This window comes from Balaenoptera musculus, chromosome 16 (assembly GCF_009873245.2).
Source record: "Balaenoptera musculus isolate JJ_BM4_2016_0621 chromosome 16, mBalMus1.pri.v3, whole genome shotgun sequence".
Lineage (NCBI taxonomy): Eukaryota > Metazoa > Chordata > Mammalia > Artiodactyla > Balaenopteridae > Balaenoptera > Balaenoptera musculus.
Window position 1 is genome coordinate 61,185,140 of NC_045800.1, and position 25,624 is coordinate 61,210,763.

Sequence of the window (25,624 nt, forward strand, 5' to 3'; positions counted from 1 at the left end):
AAGGGAAACAAACATATTACTTTTGACTCTGTATGAGCTAGAATGCCAGATCTTGGAATTTAACATCTACATTTCAGTGCTTTACATTAAAATGAAAAAAAAAAAAGTAACCACATAATTATTATAGTATCTACAAAGCATTTTATACTTTTATATACTTTCATGTGAAATACATTCTCTGACCTTAGACTTCTGAGGTAGGCAGGGTGAACATATTAGTCTTATTTTATAAATGAGAAACAGATTAGTTAAATAATTTGCTAACTATTGCACAGCTAGTATATGCTGTAGCTTAGATTAGAATCTAGCCCATCTAGTCCAGTGTCCCATAAAATAATATAACTAGTGACTGAAATCTATGTCAGGTTAATTTAAGGTATTGTTTATATCAACTTATGAAACATTAGAAAGATACCTGAAATTGAGAAGAGTATGTTACCTGTGGGTTATTTGGTTATAATATTTTCTCTTTTGGTATTTTAATGGAATTTTTTTCTATATGAAGTAAAATATTTTTTGTAGTAGTTTCATTTGATTTCTTACAATACATGAAATAAGTACATTCCTACATTCATAAATAAAATGTTCCAACTTTTTTTTCTTTTCTGTTTTTTTTTTTCTTGCTTTATTTCCATTTAGCTGTCCTTTTCAGGTTCCTGCAACTAAAAAGACCCTCTTAAATTCTTCCAACTTGTATGAAATTTTAAACCTAGAAAATTGTTCATTGTCATTCTGTGTTTCCTCTAAAAACTGAGTTTTCACAATTTTGGATTTAGTAAAAGTGCATGTTTATCATTGGATTATAAAGTAAGACAAACATTCGAGAAAGACTGGGAATTTCATTAATAATGACAAGTGAAGATCTGACTATGCTCTACATAAAAGTGTGTTAAAAGCAAAAGTGTGCTACTACTAAAAATTAATTCCTACCTCCCTCTACTAGCCCTCGTTCTACTCACCCCTTGATTCCCCACCCCCTTAAAAAGATATTTTCTGCTTATATGTGTTTTAGACTTTTAGAGCTAAAGGCAAATTGTTACATTGACATTCAGACTTATCTTGCAGCTGCTGTATTAAAGTATGAAAATAATGTGATGAATATTCGACAATTTAACTGTTCTCCACATCCTTACTGGTTGCCCAATTTTATGGATGTCTTCACATGGTCTTTACCATTTGTTGGAGAAAAAGGTATGATTTTTATTAAAAAAAAAATTGTTTTATTACTGTTACATTTACTCCAGTTTACTATTGCAGGCATATACTACTTGCTAAAGGAAGCTGAAGTCTAATTTCACTGTGGCTACAGCTCTACTTGTGTCAGTGGGTGTGGATATGAGAGCCTCAAAGATATTTTAGTTAGCTGTTTACAGCCCCCATGTGAGGGTGTCTGGAGGACTGGGAGAAGACTTATAAATAGCCTGATGTTGTCTTCAGCTGTTGGGTTTTCTTTCTTTTTTTCTTTAGCTTAAATATTTTATGAAGGAAAAGAGGGATAGCTTTGCTTTGGAATGGACACTTTTACATATTTTAACACCACTTTTGGGGATGTCATGGCAATTCATGGGAGAATTTAATAGGCCTCATTTGAGGCAATATTAGTCATTTTTTTTAGCAGTCCTGTACTCTCAGAAATGATAAAGAGAAATTCAGATTCTGACCTAATATTTCTTCTCCTATATAAAAAAATATGTATACAATTTTACTGGTAATGCTTTTCTGATAATTTAGAGATTCCTATTACTATGTATTTAATAGGCTTTTTAAAAAAAAGAAATGCTATTTAAGAGATTTTGTTTTTGTATTTTATTCTAGTTCTATAGAGTTCCTAAGATTTCCTTACTTTATCACATTCTTCTTTTTCCATTTTAGTGTTAATTTTCCCACGAGGCAATACCTCAGTTTCCATATGTGGAATATAAGAATATTAGAGTACAGACATGATTGTAAAACATTTTGTTCTATATCCCTCTCTATTTTTCTCACCTCTTCTGTGTTACAAAATGTTCCTTCCTGTCTGAGATATGTTACTTCTGCCAAGGCAATTTTTCGTTCTGCAATTCAGAGTTAATACTTAAACTGTGTATGTTAAACAGGTTTTTTGCAGATTGCCTTTGGTCTTTGTCAGTTATTCCGTAGGTCAACATTAATATGGAGATAGAATTACCCACTTTAGCATTTGAGAAGGGGGCCAGTAAAGGGCTTAGGTGCAAGGGATGCATTACACTTATAACCTTCTATCTTTGGTATATGAGAAATAGTTCAATGATAGCATCATCAGGCTGAAGGAAATTTAAGAATTCATCTTGCTCATTCTCCTGCCTCCAGGAGGAGAATAGTTGCAACACAACTATTTTAATGTAGTATGAGTGGGGTGGGGTGTGGGGAGAGCAGGGAAGATAAGGTAGGAGGAGAATGGATATTTCTAATTTGATTTTCTGATGCCTCCACAAAAAAGGAAATATTTCATTATATTTAATCTAAATGTTTATGCTATGAGTATTCAGACAAGGAGAGAGGAGATAATAGGTTTTCTCAACGAATGCACCTATCAAAAACCAGGACATCATAGAATTTTAGATCTCATAGTATACTTAACAATCATGTAGTCTAACTCCTTTTGAGAAATGAGAAAATTTAATCTAGTTTCTGTGGCTCTCTCATAAGTGAAGAAGAACAGTGGGTTTCAGGGATCCTACATTTGAAGTCTGCTACTCAGTGATCTTCTGTTCTTTTTTGCCACTCTGAATCATCTTAGCTATTGTGAGGACGTGTTCAAACCCTTTGACCATTTCTGTTGTTTTTCTGTGGATCTTCTCTAAATTATTCATATCTTTCTAAAAATGGGAATCTCAGATTTGAACATTATACGCAAATAGAATCCTAACCAATGTTGAGCACAGTAAGAAAATTTTCTCAAACTCTTTGCCTAGTTTTCCATTTTAATACATGTTAGCTGTTTAAATAGCCTAACTACTTCTTCATTCTAATGAAAATTTTCTTTTGGTGTGAAAAGCAGCAAATGGCACTTCATTTGATTCCACATCGAAAAAGCCAGTTTGACTCTGATCTAGTCCCTGGGAAGCAACTAACCTAACTAAGCCAGAGGCTTCCTTGGAGGCTGGTTTAATCCCAAAGTTAGATGAAAGTAGTGTTTTTTAGCCTTTTGGGGGCTTTTTATTTCGTTTTTAAAAAATGTTATGTTGTAAAATTTCCAGCACGATACAAAGGTAGAGCGAATAATATGATGAATTCCTATGTACCAATTACTCAGCTTCGACAATTACCAAATCATGGCCAATACTGTGTCATTTATATCCCCATCCACTACTCCCCATCCCACACCTCAATTATTTTGAATCAAATCTCAGCTGTTATTTTTTGTATCTATAAATATTTTAGAATGAATCTCAAAGATAAGGACTCTTTTAAAAAAAAATTAAAGTACACAAATACATTTATTAATTTCTTAATACAAAACCCTTTTGAGAATCTGGTGAAAGTTACAGACTTTTCCTCCAGAAAATTTCATGTACGAAATATATGTACCATCTGTACGTATGTAACATTTTGAGGATGCTTACAAATCTGAAGTGGATTGGTAACCCCACTCAGGCTTATTGGCCCCAATTTAAGAACCTCTGTTTCAGAGAGTTCAGCATGGTGTGATCTTCCGTAGAAGGTCATACATGTAGGATTTGTTCATTTATTAGATTTTTTTGGAAAGTCTGTTTTATTCAAGGTACTAAGGATACAAAAATACAAGTAAGATATTGGGTCTCTGCAGATTAATAGGGGACTAAAGATACATAAGTAATGATAAAATGTAATATGGTAAGCGCTCCAAGACAAGCATAGTTTTATAGGAATTAACAGGAGAGAGGAGATTATATCTGTCAGAGGGATTAAAGTAGCATTTGAACTGGGACTTAAAGAATGGTGGAATTGTGCTGGTAGATGTGGGCAAGAGAATTCTAGGTGAGAGAACTTCCGAAGCCTGAGTCTGAAAGGAAGAAAGCATAACGTCACTGACAAATGTTGAGGGGTTCAATTAGATTAGCAAGTAAGATGTATGAAGGACAGTAGTAGAAAAAGAATGAAAAGTTAAGTCAGGGTTAGATCAGGGGGATCTTGATCACTTAAACAGAGAATCTGGAACTTTGATAAATAGTGGGAAGCAACTGCAACAGAATATAATCATGATAGTCATTTAGAAAAATTACTCTGGTGAAGTGAACTGGAAGGAAGACTAGCGATTGGGAGACCTGTTGTGAAGCTTCATCAGGAGTCAAATGGAAACATAATGAAACCCTGTTAGCATTAGGAATGGAGAGCATGGGAGAACTGCAAGAACTGTCAAAGAATCAGTGAGACTTAACAAGATTGCATGTTTAAGAGGAGAGAATGGTTGAAGATGGCTTGGATGTGTTGAGTCTGGTAATGATAGTGCTATTAACACACTCTGATGAAACTTCTGTTATTCTAGCAACCCCTTACTTCAGTTATAGCTTCTCTTCATCTTCACTGGAATTGCTAGGCCTTTGACCATGTTGTTTTCTTTTTAGTCAGATCCCCCCTTGCCTCTCTTTCTTCTTAACACACCCCCAAACTCCTTTCTCTCGTTTTTCTACTTTGTTCTATAAATGTTAGCCCCAGTAAAGTCTAACTATCCATTTTTTCCGTTCTTACAGTCAACATATAAGACACTGTTGGAGATATTTATACAGCCTTATGATTTGGTACCACCCTTTGATTTCTAGCATTAGCTAGGCTCTCAGTAGTACCCAAACATCCTTTATGTCACTAGTCTGCCTCCTCACTCATTTCTGTTAGGATATATTCTAAAATTTTATCTTTTTTACTTAAACATTTTCTTTTTCTAGCCACTTCCGTTACTCTCAGAGAGAACACGTACCATTAATGGGAGCTTTCTGTACTGACTGTTCCCCTGCTTTATAAATTGCAGTCTTTTTTTTTTTGTCCGTGCCACACCGCTTGCAGGGATCTTAGTTCCGCAACCAGGGGTTGAACCCGGACCCTTGGCAGTGAAAGTGTGGAGTCCTAACCAATGGACTACCAGGGAATTCCCAATAAACTGCACTCATCTTGAATTCTTATCCTGTTGAAGATGTGACCCTTCTCTCTAGGGCTAGCCTTTCTAACTTGTCCGTATATTTCATTACCCTTCTGCTTTTTCAGGAAACTTACTTTATTATTTACATCTTCTATATCTTCAAACTCTCTCTGCTAAGCTCTTTTGTAAATTGTTCAAATCTATCTGATCTTTAAATAAAAAATAAATAACATTTCCTTTATCTGATATCTTTCATTGGCTACTACTGTGCTATGATTCTCTTGCCTTTCCTTCACAGCTAAGCTTCTAGATGGAAAGCACTACACACTTAAAAGCTACTATTTAGTATCCGTAAATGACTCTGGTAACTTTGAGGATAAACCTTAGCCTGTCACATGCGGTCTTTGGACCTTCCTTACTTTCTCTTCAGCCTCACTTTTTGTCTTTTTCTTTCACGTTCTCTATGTTCCAGGTATGAAACAGCCCAGCCAACTTCCTTAATGTACTATATGCTCTTTAAGTTTCATGCCTTCTTACTTTTTCTTTATTTTTTCATAACAGCTTTATTGAGGTATAATTCAAATACCATACACTTAACCTATTTACACTGTGTAATTCAATGGTTTTTAGTATATTCAGAGATGTGCATCTATCACCACAATCAGTTTTGAAACATTTTCACCATCCTCCCAAAGAAACCTTGTGTCCATTAGCATTCACTCCCCAGTTCCCCCCACATCTTCTTTCCAGCCCTGTGCAACCACTAATCTACTCACTATTTCCACAGATTTGCCTATTCTGGGTATTTCATATAAATGGAATCATGCAATATGTAGTCTTTTGTGACTGGCTTCTTTCCATAATGTTTTCAAGGTTTATCCATGTTGTAGCATGAATCAGTACTTTATTCCTTTTTATGACCAAATAATATTCTATTGTGTGGATATACATTTTATTTATCCATTCATCAGCTGATGGACATTTGGTTGTTTCCACTTTTTGACTGCTATGAATAATGCTGCGATGAACATTCCTGTACAATATGGTTTCATTTTTCTTAGGTATGTAACTGGGAGTAAGCATTGCTGGGTCATATGATAACTCTATGTTTAACCTTTTGAGGATCTGTCAAACTGTTTTCCAAAGCAGCTATACCATTTTACAATGCTACCAGCAGTGTGTAATGTTTCCAGTTTTTCCATATCCTTGCCAACACTTGTTATTATGTATCTTTTTTTTATTATAGCCATCATATTGGATATGAAATTGTATCTCATTTCCCTAATGAATAATGATGTTGAGTATATTTTTATGTGCTTATTCGACATTTGCATATCTTATTTGAAGAAATGTTTATTTCTAAATGGATTCATTTTTAAAAGGATTATTTGTCTTTTTACTATTGAGTTGTAAGAGTTCTTTGTATATTATAGAGGCAAGTCCCTTATCAGATATATGATTTGCAAATGTTTTCTCCTGTTCTGTGAATTGTCTTTTCACTTTCTTGGTGATGTTCTTTGAAGCACAAGAGTTTTTAATTTTGATGAAGTCCTCTTTATTTTTTCTTTTGTTGCTTGTGCTTTGGTGTCATATTTAAGAAACCATTGCCAAACTCATGAAGATTTACTCCTATGTTTTCTTCTAAAAACTTTATAGTTTTAGCTCTTACATTTAGGTCTTTGATCCTTTTTGACTTTGTGTGTGTGTGTGTGTTGTGTGAAGTGGGGGTCCAACTTCATTCTATTGTATGTGGATATCCAGTTGTCCTAGCACCATTTGTTGAAAAGACTATTCTTTCCCCAGTGAATTGTTTTGACACCCTTGTTGAAAATCAGTTGACCTTAAATGTGAGGTTTTATTTCTGGACTCAGTTTTATTCCACTGATCTATATGACTTCTTCTTACTTTTTCTAACTTCTGTTTAGAATGCTTTATCCGCCCTCTCCACCTGGCAAATTTCTACTTCATGATTCCTCTACCAAAAGCCTTCTTGTCTTTTTTTTTATAAATTTATTTATTTATTTTTGGCTGCGTTGGGTCTTCATTGCTGCGCGTGGGCTTTCTCTAGTTGCAGTGAGCGAGGGCTACTCTTCGTTGCGGTGCGCGGGCTTCTCATTGTGGTGGCTTCTCTTGTTGCACAGCACGGGCTCTAGGTGCGTGGGCTTCAGTAGTCATGGCATGCGGGCTCAGTAGTTGTAGCTTGCAGGCTCTAGAGTGCAGGCTCAGTAGTTGTGGCACACAGGCTTAATTGCTCCGCAGCATGTGGGATCTTCCCGGACCAGGGATCAAACTTGTGTCCCCTGCATTGGCAGGTGGATTCTTAACTGCTGCTCCACCACGGAAGTCCCAAAAGCCTTCTTTTCGTCAGCAGATCTTGTGCATAACTCTGCGTACTTACAGCATAGTGCTCATCACTTTTTTGTGATACAATATGTATGTATATAACTATATATCCTTAGTAGTTAGTAAGCTTTTGCAGAGTAGAGACTGGACCTTTTATATCTGAATCCCAGAGCTTTAGCACAGTGCCTGACATGTGGTGTGCTATTAATATACTATAGGGGAAATAATAGGGGCAGTATTGAATTTTGTTTGAATGTGTTCATTTCAAGGTGCCATCAGGACCTCCAGGGGCTAATATTCAATAGGCGTTTTTATTATTAATTGAAATTTGCTTATACCTTTAATTTTTTAATTTACTCATTTGTCAGATATTTACTGTATGCCTCTCATGTGCCTGGCATGGTACCAGGCTCTGGGGATGCAGTAGTAAACAGAACAGCACCCTGCACTCATGAAGCTTTCATTTTAGTAGGGGAAACAGACGATATACAAATAGTCTGAGACAGTTGGCAATAAAACCAGCAGGGAAATCCAGAGATTGAAGGAGAGGTCGAGACTGGCAATAAAGAATTTGGAATCATCTTCAAAAGGTGATAGTTGAAAATATATAGTAATGGATGGAATCACCAAGAGATTGAACATATAAAAACAACAGGACTGCAGAGAGAATCTTGAGAATGTCCAAATTTGCGGGAAAAATAGTCTGAAAGGTAGAAAAACCAGAAAAGTAGAATCCTGGAAACCAAGGGAAAAGAGAAGGCAAAAAATATATAGAACAGTGAAGGAGAATTAAGCCTAAGAAAGAACCATGGGTTCCAGTTGTTAGATAGTCATTAGTAGTCTTAAGAATTAAGTTTCAGGGGAATTGCTGGAGCCAGTTTTTAAAAGATTGAATCCTGAAACTTTTTGAAACAGTGGAACTGTGCCATGGTTTTTTCTTACTCCTTTTTTTAAAAAAAATATGTATTTATTTACTTGGCCGTGCCGGGTCTTAGTTGCGGCATGCGGGATCTAGTTCCCTGACTGGGGATCGAACCCGGGCCCCCTGCATTGGGAGCATGGAGTCTTAACCGCTGGACCACCAGGGAAGTCCCTTTCTTACTCCTTAATGCTGTATCCATAAATGAAGAATTTAAATGTATGTATTTAGATGTTATTCATCCCTGTTCTTATCCCTGTGGGGGCTTCATTTTTTTTTTTTCCCTGAGAGACCTGAAAACTTATTCCATAAGGAATCTCTCAAGCTTGTTAGCCACTTAATTTCTTTCATTTTGAAAGCCCTTATAGCTTTTAATTCCATCATTTCTGCTATCAGAATATGTTTGTCTTCTTGGATCATTTATATAAATAGTTGCCCTGTATACATATAGATAGTTGAATATGATAAACTAATGTGTAACTTTTTTTTTTTAATAGTGACAGAAATGTTGGTAAATGTTCTGAGTATTTGCTCTGATGATGAACTTATGACTGAAGGAGAAGACCAGTTTGATGGTATGACTATTCATTTTACTGTTTTTTATTGTGAAATAGTATCTTTTAACTGCCCAGTTTTAATATACTCTTGTAAAATATAGTCATTGCTCTCAAATGGCTATGCTATTTGATAAGTGACAAATCACTTTTTCAGATATTATTTATTTTAAGATTTTAAAATCATTTGAGTAATTTTTTTTTTCTGTTGGTATGGGGAAGAAAATGAATTTAGGGAAAGGGGAAATCTGGAAGAAAGAACAGAAGGAAAGGAAAATTGAAGTGCTAAAAGAATGTGGTTCTTCATGAATATGGACACTACTTAGAGAAGGGAGGATAAAAATGTTTTTTGTTTCCTTGGTACTGTATTCTTAGTGCATCAGAAACATACCTGAATACCCAATGCCATTGTCACTTCTTCCTTTCAAAAATCAAAGTAAGCTGTTCTCAATTTATGAGTGGTTATGTTCTAAGAGACCACTTGTTAGTTTAGTTTAAGATTCAGCAAGCATTTTTTCCATACAAAGTTATACATGGTTGTTAGTTCTATGTAAGCCAACCAGCCTATGTACCTAATGCACATTTATAGTATAAACTAATACGATAGAAACAAAATTACTTTTATTTTTATGTTCTGAAGTTTTTATTTAGAACTTAAATTTAAATATTTATATTAATTAACTGAATGAACAAAAACATAAAGTTTGTAAGCTGAAAACTCTTTATTCCCTTCCATATGCCCCTCACATCTTTGTTGCAGCATACTTTTCATAGTTTTAATTAGTATATAAATGTTTCCATGTATTAAACATAATCTACGTATTGGTAAAATTCGATACCTACATATTTCTAAGTATATTAATATACCATAATCTTTGTAGTTAATATTATATTGTTTGGCATTTGGGTTGCTTTAAATTATTTTTATTATGAATAGCATGCAATAAACATATTCATACAATAGTTTTAATTTTCCTTTTTGGAATAAATTTCTTGAAGAGAATTACAGAGTTAAAGAGAATGAAGAGTTTTAGCTTCATTATTTTAGCTATGAACTGCCAGATTACTTTGCATAAGAATTGGACCAATATGAAGTGTTTCTAGCAATGAATCTATAGACCTGTATTTCTTCACAGGCCCACCTAATTGGGTTTTGGTTGTTTTTACTTATTTTGCTTGGTGGCTATAAATTACAGTCGGTTTAATTTACATTTCTTTGAATTCTGATGATGCTAAGGGAGAAATTACTATCTGCTTTCCCAACTATGTAAACTGTCCCTATCAAGTGACCATTTAACAAGTAAAATCTGAGTAAACACTGTTTAGAAATTTCTCTACTTACAAACAGGTTTGATTCTTAACCACAGTTTTAAGTCCATTTGTTGAAAGCACAAAGTGACTATATACAAGTGTCTGCTAGTGCCATCTGTTGGTGGCAGGCAGGGATGTGCTTTTACTCTGGTTTATAGTTTTGTTCATTGAAATAAATTAACTTATATCAGTTTTTTTTTGTTTGGATAATAAGATTTAATGAATAATATTAATTTTTCCTTATTTTAATCCTCTCTGATATTTTGTAAGAAGCTTTTAGTTCTAACATATTTCATCATATCTGTCTTTTCCATAAAATTTTTAAATAGTTTTAATTAAATATTTATTTCCCCTGTTCTGCAATCACTGTTGTAAGACTAGTTCTGGGTTCAGATTCTAGTTCCTCATAATGGCTATGTGACCTTGGGCAAGTTACTTAACCTTTCTGAGCCTCAGTTTTTTTATCTTCAAAATGAAGATAATAGTTCCTACTTCATAATATTATAGGTATTGATGTAATGATCAATAATATAATGAAATAATTTTTGTACATGTTCCACTAATTTTTTCAATAGAGTTTTCTGTTAATTTGTCAAATTCTGTGAACTATCTAGTAGCAGTTTTAATTGGTGTTACATTAAATCTGTATCTGAATCTAGGAAGTTTTTAAAAAATATTTAATTTTCTAAACTAAGATCAAAATCTCTTGCTCTGTATAATTAGTTCATTTACTATAATTACTCCTTTTAATATATTTAATATATAATTTTATTTAAAATTATATAGTTTTTCTTTGGGAAAAATCTGTTATTACCAAGTTAAATTAATACTTCAGTATTTTATGTTCTTATTACTATTGCAACTGGTATCTCTCTTATATTTTCTGACTTTATGAAGGAATTATATATTTGTGGGTTTATCTTATGTTCAACAAGTTGGATCAGCAGAATTACTTCCTACGGTAATTTTTGTTTTCCTTAACTTTAAAAAATACGTCATTTGCATAAGGCTGATATTGTTTATTTTCTACATTTTTACCTTTTATTTCTTTTTCTTCAAAAAGTTTGTATCAATATTGTTAATAGTGTTAAATAGGAGTAGTGATAGGTGATGCTTTAGTCCTCTTTCTATAGTAAAAAGGGGAAAGGTTTCCATGTTAAGTCTAATATAGTACTTGGTTTAGATACTGATGATTTATAAGAAGATAGACACTGAATCATTTTTGGGAATTCAACCAGGAGTAAATATAAAATTTTATTATATTCCTTCTAATGAGATTTTATGTATCTTATCAACATTTTTCCTATTAATGATAAATTATGCTTATTTATCAACTTGTTACATCATTCTTACACTCCAGAGATGAATCAAATTTGATCATTAAAGAGGCACTGTAGTTTAGTGACAAGGATCAGTGGTTCAGGTGTCTTGGTGCTACCATTATACTAGCTGTGTAATCTTGGGAAAGTCACCTAACTTCTCAAAATCTTCTCTTCCATAGATTGAGGGAATAGAGAGGATGAAAATTCTTTCCCACTCTTAAGTAATTTAAAAAATTCGTAAGCACCATTTATGACAATGTTTCTATGGGAAAATACACTGAGCTCCAGCTCTGAATACTAGAAATAGATCTCCCTTCACTGCCAGCATGGCAGGTGCAATTACTCCACATTTCTTCACCCTTACACTACCAAGTATTAAGAGCAGAGATGCCAAGAAAATTTTAAGAGTATGGGTCTGGGAGTTTGCATCAAGGAATGAGAGTGGTTTGGGGGAGAAAGAACCTTGAGGAATGGAGGAAAGGGGAGGAGTTTAGGATAGATACTAGGATGGGATAGGGAAAAGAGCTACTGGAACTACATTTGTTTCACTTTCTTATACATATTCCCTTATTTCTTCCCCTTAACCCTATCTTTTCTTCTTTCCTTTGAGCATGATAGCATACCTTCTCTCCTCTCCTTCCCCTTTTCCTACTCAGCAGTGGGACCATGCTATGGACTGGGCCTGGGAAGAAATCTGACTTAGAAAGAAAACTTGTTGGGTTGGGGATTGCTGTGGAGACACAATAAGGGTTTAGCTTTCTGTGGGGGAAGGGAAAGAACAGGATTGGACATTTCCCACTGGGAGGAAGGAAAGAGTAGATTTTGCATATTCAAGGCTGAAATTGGCTAAAGGAATAAGATTCTCTTTCTTCTTAAGTGATGGCCTTTGGTATTCTGTATTGTTTAATGTACATGTGGGTTTATTTTTAAAGGCAAAAATTTGCATAAACATATTGCATGTGTAAATGCACGTAGTGTTCCTTTTAGAGGTGTTATGTAATCATTAAGGGAATTTTTGAACACTGATTTCTATGATATTTAGAATGCATACTGTTTCTTTCAGTTATTTATCTTTTGTCTTGAGTTTGGTAAAGGAAATACATAATCCATATGTGTTATAGTTTTACTAAACTAAAACTTTGCATTTCCTATAATGGAATCATGTATCTCAGCATTAGAATGGAAAGCTCAAATGAGACATCTCTCCTGCCTACTCTAAGAGCTATTACTTGCTTTGAAACAATCTGTTGCTATTTGTGCAAAAAGATGTCCCTCAAACTCCCAGATTGGATTGGGAACAGACAGCACATACTGTTGATCCTGAGTATGTGCAAAAGTTACACAATTCTGATTCAAGAAATTGTGTGCTCTTTGTTATTATGGAGTGTGGGAGGCTTAGCCTTTCCTTTATTGGGAGTGGGTAAGGTTTTCCACTGAGGTTAGTTTATAAAGTTACCTACATTTCTCTGTGTATGCTACAGATTTTGCAGATGTTGGTGTCCTTGAAGAACCACATGAGTTTGTATCTCATTGTGTCATTACCTTTCACTTAACATACTTCCATGGGTGACACATTTCCTTAAGGGTATTAATATAATGTGCGATTGTTGTTAGCACAGTCTTTTATCAGTCTTATGTGTTTTCACGTGTTTTTTCTGTCCCTAATTTGTCTACTTTCATCAAATATTATAGTCATTCTGTCCATAATTTCTTCTGAACACATATCTTTAAGAAATCTTTCCTTTAGAGCTCTACCCAGTGGCATCCCTCCTTTATTTGCCAGATCTTACAGTACTACATTTTTCAAATTTCAAATATGAGGACCTTCATTTTTCTCCCTTTCTTTCTACATTCATTCTTCAGTACCACTGCCAAGTTAAATCTCTATCTTTTTATTTGTCTCAACCACCTTTTCTCCATCATTCACTTCCTTTTTTCTGGACTCTCCATCTGAAGAACGGCTCATATATGGCAATAAAAAAGGTACAGACCAGACAGAGTAACATTGTTTTGAAATATGACTTCATAAGTTATTCTCATGTCCATGTAAGTTTGTGTATTCATTAAGTATATTTATGCAGAGTCCTCTTGGGCCTTGTGCAAATTTAGTTTAAGTTTTATCTAAGTTAGAATTTGATGTTTTTAGAAGTCATATTCCAAGATATCTTGTCTTTCTGTGCATGGAAATATTTTCCCTCTTTTCATTCCTCTTGTTTTAAAATTCATTCTTTTGCTTATTTGTAATGTTTTGTACTTTTCCCTGCATGACTAGGGGTGTTTGATTGTCTGTCTGATTCCCCAAAGTAATTTTACTGTGGACATTTACTTTAATATTATGCATGATTGTTTGTAGACTGATTTAAAATCCTGATTGTAAAGTGTTTTATATTCCAGTGAATTTTAATTTGAAATCAGTATAGTTTACATATCATTCAGTTTTATAGATATATAAATTAAGGCTGAAAATGTGAATGTATCTCATTACAGCCATCCTCCCCATCTCCGTACTCCTCTCCCCCAGTCTGGCTATTTCAAAAATTCTGTCAATTTTAAAACAAAATATATTAATTTATTTGAAGAGAATCAGACTTACCCTATGTCCTTGGACAAGACACTTAGTAAAGTTAGTTTCTTTGTCTATAAAATGAGGAAATTGAACTTTGCAGTATCTCTAATGTCTTCAAATTCCAATGTTCTATGATTTTGAGACTTTAAGTAATTTTTTTGGCATCTTAAAAATACCTGTGTAGTACCATGGACCTACACAGTTTTGGATTTGTAAAAGCTATGCTTCAGCACTCATAATATTACACTTAGAGCATCATAAACATGGTTGTGGAGCCTATTTTCTCTAAAATATGTCTTGTTTTCATCTTTGAAATTGGATTTCTTTTTCTGTTTCCTTGCAGTAAGGTCCAGTCATCATCTTAGTTTTTAATTATATGTATTTGTGGACTGCTTGAATTTTAAATAAGATGCTCTAGCCCAAAAGACTTTTGGTTGTTCAGACCTCTGTGTACCTAAGGCCCCTTTTGGTCTAGTGTCTTTAGCCTTTCCTTAACCGTCTCCTCAACCACGGTGCTTCCATATGTTTGTTTTCATCATGTTGAAGCACTGTTCTAAGGAACCACACTCTTGGGTCCAGAGTGATTCTAGTTGCTGTATATGAGATAACAGGACTGAGATTGTTGTTGTTCTTTCTGGAGGCCAAGGGAAGGAAGATAACAACCTTTGAGTCTTTATTCAGGCAAAGATTCAGTTATTTTGATATATTCTCTTCTGTATCAGTGATAGGCAGCGCAGCTAACCCTTTGGAGATGAAGCATTAGTGATTCTTTAGCCATGTTTTTTGGGGAGTCTTTTCTCATTGCTCACTCTCCTTGTGTCATACTCACCTAGGGATGTAAAAGCTTGTATATATTTGCATGACCTTAGAGGACACCTAGTCCATGAGGTTGAGATGTACATTGTTGAAATGCTGCTATGGTCCCTCGTTCTGGGTCACCTGCCCAGTAGTTGCTTCATATCACTGTTTTCAGACCAACTTTTAGCAAGGAAGCTCCTTTTGTCATAGTATGATGGGATATTTCCAGCCTGCATGTCAAAGGCTTTTATGATAATCAAACAGAAGTCTAAAGGTTATGACCAGTTCTAGTCTGTTAGTCTGCATGCCATAGGCTCTCATGAGAATTAAACAAAGACTGTAGAATTGTTACCATTTTTTTGTCCTCTGGTTTGTGATACAGGTTGGACTCTAGTTTCTTTCCCATTGCTGTTTTTACTGGTTAGTCAGTAGTGTGAGACCTGATAAAGTTGGCTGATTGCTTTCAGTTTGTATCTGTGTCAGATCCCAGTATTAGACCAGTGCTGAGCTAAACATTGAAGAGAAGCTTTTGGCATGAGTTCATCTAGTTTCTTCCATGTGAGCTGGTGGCGAGGGGCTTGGTGTGGTTTCAGATGAGAGTGAAGCAGGCTAATAGATGGTTACAAGTATGGATGCCCTAAACTTGAGTCTTCTTTCTATTTATTCCATTGAAAGTAGGTTCAGCTGCAGCCCGGAAAGAAATCATAAGAAACAAAATTCGAGCAATTGGCAAGATGGCAAGGGTCTCTCTGTTCTCAGGTAATGATATATTTTCCCAATGATTTGTTTTACAGAAATCACTTTTATTATACTTTATTGTAAGCGGTGTCCTGTTTGATATCTAAAAGCAATATAGTAGCATTCTTTCTATAAAGAAGTTGTATACTTACATGTTGAAGAGGGGAACACAGGTCCCTTTGAAACTAGTATTTTTGACCCTTGTGATTATTATTGTTCACCTTTGGTATCTCTTGTCCTTCTGTGATGAAAAGTATAGATCTACACTTTAAAATTAGAGCATAATAAGGAGGAGGGGGCACTTTTTAGAGTGTTCCTGATGAACTTGCTCATCTATAAAAGGAAGTCCTTTTTGCTGGAGTCATAAATTGTCTTCCTGGGGTTAATTCAGGAAGACAGGTTTAAGGGTGCACGTGAATGGGTTAGTCCTTAAAATTTGTTTGCAAAACTGCTTATATCAGACATGAATACCATATTTTATCAATTTTATGATACCCTTGGTGATGAATCTCACCACATATTTAATAAAGCTTTCAGGAAGACAATGCATGTCTCAGTTGTATGGCATACCCTCATATCTGAAACATTTAGAACGTGGAAAAATGTGTATATCTTGGAATTGAGGAAAATATGGTAATAGCAATGAATGTCATAAGTTTACATACATGGCCTCATCTGGGCCCCATCTCCTCTTTTAACCTAAGTACTTGTTGGAAGTCTCTGATCTTTGTTATATCTCTCTGCTATAGGGAGGAGAGTGAAAGTGTGCTGACACTCAAGGGCCTGACTCCCACAGGGATGTTGCCTAGTGGAGTGTTAGCTGGAGGACGGCAGACCCTGCAAAGTGGTAATGATGTTATGCAACTTGCTGTGCCTCAGATGGACTGGGGCACACCTCACTCTTTTGCTAACAATACACATAATGCATGCAGGGAATTCTTTCTGCTTTTTAGTTCTTGTCTCAGCAGCTGATACAAGCAGAATACTATATGATAGGTAGTGTCTGATTAATAACCTGACCAGGGCAGAAAATGATAGAATGGGTATTCCTTTCAATTGAAAATAATGATCAGTCTCTCAGCTTTTCATGAAATGATATGGGAATAACTCATATCATAATGTCTGAAATATTTATTCATTTGTCTAATGCACCCTTTTCTTTTTAAAGCCTCAGTTTCAGAATGTGAATCAAGGATATCCATATTACTTAAATGGAAATGTAATTCCAAGTTTCTTATTTTTTTATCTTTCTAATTTATGTAATTGTATTAGACTGTGCTTATATTTTCAGATGTTAATTTTAGAATTAACAATCTGCTTGAGCCCCAGAACATTACTTATGCACTTCACTTGCCAAAACATTTGTGCAAGGTTTTGTACCCTGGTAAATGATGCCAAAGTTTGTTTTCTGTGGTGTTTGTCAAATGTTCTATGTATAATTGACTGTCTGTAACACGCTGTTTCCTTCCTCTGCAGATGTAGCTGCTTTCCTAAATCTGTCTGTCTTTCTGTAGGTTAGCTGTATGTCTGTAAAAGTATGTTAAGTTAAATTACTCTATCAGACACTTGTCTGTCTTGATGTAGAAGCAACTTTGTAGCACCTTGTTTTGAGGTTTGCTGCATTTGTTGCTGTACTTTGTGCATTCTGAACATGAATGTAACGTTAGATATTAAGTCATGTTATAAGGGGTGGATATTAAATCCTGTAAGTCAAAATTGAAAGGGTGTTATTAAGTGTGCCTTTATTTTGCATGAAAATAAAAAGAATTATACGTAAGCATTCCTGTAATCTGGCTCATTGAATATTTTATATTTAAAAAAAAAACTTAAGTTTTTTTGGAGTAAATATTTGTGTAAATACTGGGTTAACTTTTTGAAAGCCCATTACAGATTAAATAGAAGAAAGTGATGTGAATGTTATAGACAATACCCAATAACTGAAAGTCTAGATTTCTTTCCCTTGTGGTTGGAAAGCAGAAAATGTGATATGTAAAGCCTTAATTTATGTTTTATTGTAGTCACTTCTGACAGCCCTCCAAGGGTCATTGTTGTATTAAAACAGGAAGCAACAGATCTGATGTTTTCTTAGTCATGTTTGGTGTTGTAATTAGTCAAATTTTTAAGGCAAAAAAATAGGAAATTTTAATTTTAAATTTTGAATAAATTTAAATTAGATTGACTTTTCACAATTTCATTTCACTCGGTCTCATAATAAATGCTTAAATAAATAAAAAGAATTTTTCTGTAGACAAATAATTTCTACTTGTAGCCTATACATGTTCTATTTATATGTTATTGTGTTGTCTGCTACCACTACTGGTATATGTGAGATATATAAGTATGTTTTGAAATTATAGCTTCAAATTTTCATTTTGAATGAGGTTTCTTTTTTGGATTTAAAAAAATCTGCTTTGATTCTCTTTATATTTCTTGCCCTTCATTTTTCTTATTATCTTGTAAACATTAGGAAAATGAGCTAAAAAGAATTTCATTAAAACAAATTAAGAAGACCTTAAACATTCAATAAAACTAGCAAGAATGTTAATAGAAAAGGGTGAATTTTAATAACTTGAAAAATGCCATATCCTTCCTCCTGTTTGTTCAGAAAAGGAAAAGAAAACCGAAAGGGTCTCATACTTAAATAAATCTAAACTATGGTCATCTCTCAGTTATCCTTGGATATATTATTACTTTTATGTTGTATCCACAGCAAACCTTTCTTTCAGATTTCGCAATTAGCACCTGCTAATTACATGCTTTGTTGAGAGCTCAGCACATCTATTTATTCTTAATTTGCATGCAGCCTGAAGCTCAGTCTTCCAACTTTGAAATCACCCCCAACTGCAGGGAAGGATTGAAAGACAGCTTTACTGAAGGGACTGTCTATTCCCGGCGTAGAGTGAGTTACTGGATGGTGCTGAGCTTAAGGGGTCCAATTTAGGAAACTAGATAGCTCCCTAGCTCTGCCAGCAATGGATCTTGATCGTGTGGTTTACATTTGGTTGAAGTGATTTCTCTAGCATAAGACAAACCCATTTTGAAACAAATAAAACTCATACAGAAGTATGACCACCCATGTGATTTTTAAAAATTTATGTAACATTTAAAATTTTAGTAGACATGACCCCTGACATGAATACCTGAGAGCTAAATATTGCAAAAAGAAAGTTTTAAAATTCTAAGACCTCCATCCTATTGTCAGAAAATAGAAATTGTCTCATCAATAACTTTACAGTTAATTTATGATATTTCTCAAGTGTTTTTACAAACTGCATAACTCTGTTGGAGTAGGATTTGATAATCATATTTTATGTGCATTTTCTTCTTGGAAGTTTGATTGGGAGCTAGCCGTTATAATGCTACCTTCACGAGGACCTATATGAGAAAATATGTGGCCATCTATATTATAGTAAGGTCAATTCCTCTTGATCACTTATCCTGTGTAGTATTGAGGAACACAGTTTGAAACAGCATTACACTCAACCTTAGTAAGGCCATGTCAAGATGCCCCATAAAACTGAAAAAAATTGAGGAAAAATAGTGCTTTTCAGATAGAATTTTGCAATTATCAGATCTCTTTCTTTCCAGCTTAATATGTAAGCTTCAAATGATCTTCTTTGAATTCTAAGCATTCAAGCTTAACATGGTATGCAGTTTTGAGTGTGATGTACATTTTGTGTCCTGAAAAGGATTTAGGAGCATTTAGAGGCCTTGGGAAAGAGCAGAGAATATAAATTGACCTAGAAAATGCATATAAAATTAAAAGCCCCCGAAAGTGTATTGTCATTTTCATAATTTGAAAAAAATTTTAATAGACTTTTAAACTATTGACATACTCAAATAGATACTAATTCTTACAGTGATAATCAGTTTTTTATTTTTAATTTATTACTATATATTATACAAATTATGAAATATCTCATATAAAATCACTTCTGTTACCACAAGCTCTTTAAAACGTAGATTCTGGTAGGCATTTTATTTTTCCCTATTTAATTTCTAAATATAAGAAATTAGTCCATCTTTTGAAGAATAGGAATTCCAGGGCTGATCCAGTAGAGGTGGGTCATTTATCCCAGTTTTCTGTCTGGACAAATTCCAAGAGTATTTTCCAAGTGTACAGGGCTAGATTTTTTAAATGGTGATTTGTACAGTGGGTATACAATAAGTATATCTGCTTTAATTTGTAATATGATTTAACAGTTGAGAAAAATTAATTCTTCCTTATTCAGTGTTATACTCCTTTTTTGGCGGTCCCCCACTTTACTATCTGATTAAGATTACAAAACATCTAATTTAGCCTTCTTTAATTCCTTAGATTCATCAGTGTCCTTTCACATTAATAACTGCTTTGGATAAATTTTATTATTTCTAAATCATGTGTACTGCTAGAAGTTCATTTTAGGAATAATAATTCTAATTGGCCTTATCGTTGAAGAAGCAAAGTAGGAGGGATGGAACATTATCATTATAAATATTATGAGTTTGTGCACTTTGGGTAAAGTGAAGAATTGAGACTTGGCAGTATTATCAGGCAATAATGTTCTCTGCAATCTTTGGTCCTGGTCCTCAGTGTGAGTGCTTTATACAGTTTGAACCCAGAAATGAACCAAAAGAATCTTTGACTACAAAAAAGTGTATGACTAAATATGTTGAAATTCTCTAAATGGGCCAGAGACAAGCTATACCAAGAATGTATTTCTCATTTATATGACCTATATGTATGTCCATATCATGAAATGAATAGGATTTATTGCCTGTAAGACCTCAGTTCTATCTCTTGATTCCTCTCTAATTGGTAGATGGGCTTGAAAACATGCTCAGTAGCCTTTTTATCTTCACTTGAGGGTGTTAGTACCTGAGGTAGATTTGAGTTCGTGATACACTGAACATAAATGGATTTTTATATATGTTATATGTTGATATCTTTAGATATCTTTAGATATTTGGAACACCAATTATAATAGAAAGGAAGTTCCTAGTAGACAAGAGGAGTCCTTTTAGATTACCCACAGAGGACAAGGACTATGGAACTGTTCTAATTAGAGTAATTCACTAAGTTTACTGACCATAAATTTCATTGTAGCCATACCAACTTTTGCAGCTTATGCTTTGCCCTATGAATTAGAAGTGACAGGAAAAGCATTGCTGACCCCTTCTAGTTTATATCTTAGGGAACCAACTGGTGATAAGTATTATTTCAGTTAGACATGAAAGAAAAGAATCTCCTTCTGTTTGCTCTGCTACAATTCTACCATCATAATTTCACTCTATAGAGAATTTCCTTGTGATTGTGATGGATGTGACATAATAAACATGTTGGAAAATTCTAAGGTCATCAAAATACTGAATTCAAGATGGGTAATTAATACTAGTGTGCATTTGCATGGATGCTGAGGTGTCTGTTTACAATAGGTCTATGTGTTCTGTGCTCTGAGCGATGGTGTCTTAGTGCTGTGTGTAAACTGTGCTGTGTCAGGAATTGGGGGATTGGATGGGGCTCTCTAATACAGGTACTATATATGTTAAATTGTAAATGATAATGTAGTATGGGGTACTGTTATATTTTAAGTGATCATTGCCTTTTCTGCTGTACGATATGACCCTTCTCATCTCTCTCATTCATTTTGCATGCCTCTGCTCACTTCTGTACAGCCACAGTTGAGGCTATTGAGGCTGAAAAAGGTACGATCAGAGTCCTTGCACTGGGCAGAGATCTGTGGTGTGTGGGTGGGCATCAGAGAATGTCCTGTGGGTGTGTCTTACTTCTAGCTTGCACAGTCCAAGATGAATCAGACTCACTGACTCATCAAGTTTAACAGTCATATCTTTTTCTTCTTCTTTTTAAATCACAAGGACTGAGTTCCATAGTGACAATTTGGTTTTTTCCCTTTTCTAGTATAGTAATGTGACCAGCATTTAATGTTCCAGAATTCTTTAGAGTACAGCATGTTATGGTATAATATTATAGCATTTACAGTTGCAAATAAAGATCTGTTCCATATTTTGCATGATTCTGTGCTACTCAGATTTTTTTATTCTTAAGTGAAATCCTCTCTAGATTAGGTTTGGTATACTCATGATATAAAATGAACATACTCATTTTCAGTAATTCACCTGAGAGTGCAGGGCTGTCACTATGATTTTGTGCTGCAGTCTGGGCTAGTGTTTGCTGATAATATTACATCCGCGTATATCATGTATTGGCTTGGTATTCCACGTTGCTGAAAGCTTTGCTGCCCCAACCACTTACTTGGTTCACATGCACAGACTCTGAGTCCCAGGGATTGCATATTAAAGCAACCAGATTATAACCAATAGTATGGAAATTTTTTCTATGTACATTTTAATAATAGAGGATACATCACTCCAGATGAAGTGAATGAGAAACCATAACAATTGGAGGAGGATTGCCGTTTATTTTGATTTGGGTTTCCAAAAAACAGGCAGTGAATGGCCAGTGAATTAAGGAAAACATCTCCTAAAATATGGAACTATAAATACGTTTTACAATCTGCCAAACACAGATCTAACTCCTGGAGGCATGTCCTACCTTTTTCATTTCATATTGGTGGTAATGGGGTGATAATACCTTGACCTCCAAGGTAGTTCTGATCTGCTAAATTTTAACTTTCTTTTCTTCTCCCACGCTCTTGGTACAGATTTGTATGTTGAGGATTAACCTTGTTTAGCCTCCTCACTTGCCCCTACTCTTGTTGCTGCCTTACTGTGATAGTCACTGGTGATCTTAGGGCCTGAGGTAGGAGATAATTGATGTAGTAGAAGTTAGGTTGAGACCCTGAGACCATTGCCTGGAGGTCTTGGGGCAGGGGAGGATTATTTTTGTGTGTGTTTTTTTTTAAGACTATGTAACACTTGTCGTCTATGAAGCTGTCATGTTTATATTTAGGTTTAAACATTTCACATTTTAAGGGGAAATCTAGAATGGGGATAGGCTTCAGTTAAAGTAAGATTTAAATGTTGCTATGTACAACTAATTTCTTTCTTCTTAAAAATCATTAATTATGTTTTTGAAATCTCAGAAATGTTTTTCAATTACTGACTTATCAAATTTGCATTTTGTTAAGCAATACGAGGATTCTCTCCACCACATAGAATCTGCAGTTTTGAAGAGGCAAAGGGTTTGGATAGGATCAATGAGAGAATGCCACCCCGGAAAGATGCTGTACAGCAAGATGGTTTCAATTCTCTGAACACCGCACATGCCACTGAGAACCACGGGACTGGCAACCATGGTGCCCAGTGACCCACGGCTTCCCAGGGACTCTCACATCTCGGGCCCCAAATGGACAGATCACCCGAGGAGCTGGAGGGGTCGATCAAGCTGACTGTAAATGTCACAGTCCCTCTGGAGAAACCATTGTGCTTTTGAGACCCCAGCCCCCTTCCTGGATGGAGGCTTGAGGGCCCTGGGACATGTTGTGCTACCTGATAAGATTGGGTCATCGCTGCCAAGGTGGAGAGCAGTGAGCAAGGGGCTTGGGGCAATTTCCAGTGGAGGGCAACTACACCTCCATTTATGCTTGTGGTTCACACATTTAAGTTTACAAATGAGATTTCTTTTTCCCCTCAGTAGAATTAGATTTTGTTTTTCAACCATAACTTCAAATACAATCCTAAGAGATAATGTGGACTTTTTTTTTCCCCCATGAAATGTCTTTAAAGGATGAATTAGCATGGTCTTAAAATACATTTCCGAGGTTACTAAGCTGTGTTTTGAATTATGGGCAAAATGCTGAGAAACCCAGTTGGCATTTATACAAAATGCTGACCTCAGGTCTATAGTTCCTAAATGTGGCTAATTCTGTAATATAGTCTTGGTATTTTTCAATTATGAATGCATAACCTATTTCTAGGCTGACTCTCTTACTTGTACACAAATCCAAAAACTAATTTAGAATCTTTCTTGCCCAGATCTTTTGAGATTTACACCCCAGAGATTTAAGAAGAAAATCTCTAAATTTCAGAATTATGAAGAATTACAGAATTACTCATTTAAGGTACTTTAAAAGAAGTTTGTACATTGTCAAAGTAAATTTTAATTCAAATCATGTCTGTAAAACTTGACGTATTTTGTGTATGCATGTTTTCATTTTGCAAATATTTAATATATAGACCTATGATGTACAGGTACGACATGTATAGGTTACCTAGATGTTATGAGAAATTTTAGTTTATTGTGAGTACTCAAGTTGCTTAAATAGCCACCAGGGTGATTTACTGCTGGCTTTCTATCATTTTATGTTTTGATGCAAAGGAAATTTTTAAATGTTCTGGAAGTGTTTTTGATTAAGCAGTGCAGCATAGAAGCAACGGTTCTGTTCAGTCATTCAGATGTTAGTGGAAGCATAAAAGTCAAGACTGCATGTTGAACATTTTCTTTTTGATAGTTACAGAACTGCTTGGTTAGACTAAATGGAACCATGTGCTAATTTTTCACAATTACTGACCTGTATTGATTGCCACAGTAGTTTGGTATTTCCCTTTACTTTGGTGGCCTGCTTCCCTCATGCCCTGGAATACAACTCAGAGCTCCAGGCAGCGGAACCATCTATTGTTTGTTTGCCAGAAAGTGCACCCTGTATGGTCTCCTTTCTAAGTTGGAAATATTATGCATGTGCAGGACTATTTGAGTATTTTATAAACAGTAGCACACAATAAATTCCATGCATGGGCCGCTGCTCCTATCTCTGTGTTGGGTTTTATTTGGAAGATGTAGTCTGATTTGACCTCATGCAAATCAGAAAATCCTGTTAGTAGAATTGGGATATTCAGAGAAAATTATCTCATGGGTAGTTCATGGTAATTTGATGAATTAAATTCTTGTCTTCATAAATTTTGCTCTTTTTTTTTTTTTTTTTTTTTTTTTTACTTTGCTTATACTTGTTTTACATGAGCATTAGTAACTGAGCACTCTGGGTGCCTATTATAGGCCTAAATCTATTATTTAAAATCAGTGTTTCACTTAACTTTTAATTGAAAGAAAATGTTATTGTCTAGAATTTTGTTACAGTAGTATTTGGAATTTATTAAGTGTTTTAACAATAAGAAAAGAATAATACTGCATTTTCCTGCCATTATACTCCTTTCTTCTTCTTTTTTTTTTTTTAAATATTTTATTTATTTATTTATTTATTTATGGCTGTGTTGGGTCTTCGTTTCTGTGTGAGGGCTTTCTCCAGTTGCGGCAAGTGGGGGCCATTCTTCATCGCGGTGCGCGGGCCTCTCACTGTCGTGGCCTCTCGTTGTGGAGCATAGGCCCCAGACGCGCAGGCTCAGTAATTGTGGCTCACGGGCCCAGTCGCTCCGCGGCATGTGGGATCTTCCCAGACCAGGGCCCGAACCCGTGTCCCCTGCATTGGCAGGCAGACTCCCAACCACTGCGCCACCAGGGAAGCCCTACTCCTTTCTTCTTTGTCACAATCAAAATAAGTATAGAATTTTGCAAATTGAGCGAAATTTGCATATTGTTCAACATTTTATAATGATATAATTGTATAGCAACTTTAATTACATTTTTTCAACAATAATTATAATGATACACATTATAAAGCATTAACTTAGGGACTTCACTGGTGGTCCAGTGGTTAAGACTTCGCCTTCCAATGCATAGGGTGTGGGTTCGATCCCTGGTCAGGGAGTTAAGATCCCACATGTCTCGCGGCCCAAAAAATAACCAAAACATAAAACAGAAGCAATACTGTAACAAATTCAATAAAGACTTTAAAAAAACGCATTAATTTAAATTGAAGTATATATACATGCCTAATTCGCGGTAGCGAACAGAACTCAAATTGTTGCTCATTACAGCTTCTGCTTGCTGTAATATTAACTTGCATCCCAGTCCATGAGCTGCCTTTACAGTTATTATGTACTGTATACTAAATATTCTCTTGATGTTATTGGTCTATGAAAACTATGCATCTCTAAATTAAGAGCTTAACTAATATATCAGGTAGCAGGAACTTCTTTAGTTCC

The 25,624-nt window shown here is 35.0% G+C and overlaps 1 protein-coding gene across 1 annotated transcript in view; it reads left to right on the forward strand.

Annotated features, from left to right (window-relative positions):
• Window positions 1-24,333, forward strand: part of PPP3CB (protein phosphatase 3 catalytic subunit beta) — a 47,701-nt gene extending 23,368 nt beyond the window's left edge. Inside the window, 7 exon segments of the mRNA XM_036829094.1 lie at window positions 1,066-1,191; window positions 8,834-8,911; window positions 15,566-15,631; window positions 15,634-15,646; window positions 16,375-16,472; window positions 21,281-21,310; window positions 22,714-24,333. Coding sequence (XP_036684989.1) covers window positions 1,066-1,191; window positions 8,834-8,911; window positions 15,566-15,631; window positions 15,634-15,646; window positions 16,375-16,472; window positions 21,281-21,310; window positions 22,714-22,892 — 590 coding nt within the window. The 3' untranslated portion in view covers window positions 22,893-24,333.
• Window positions 24,334-25,624: the final 1,291 nt, after the last annotated feature.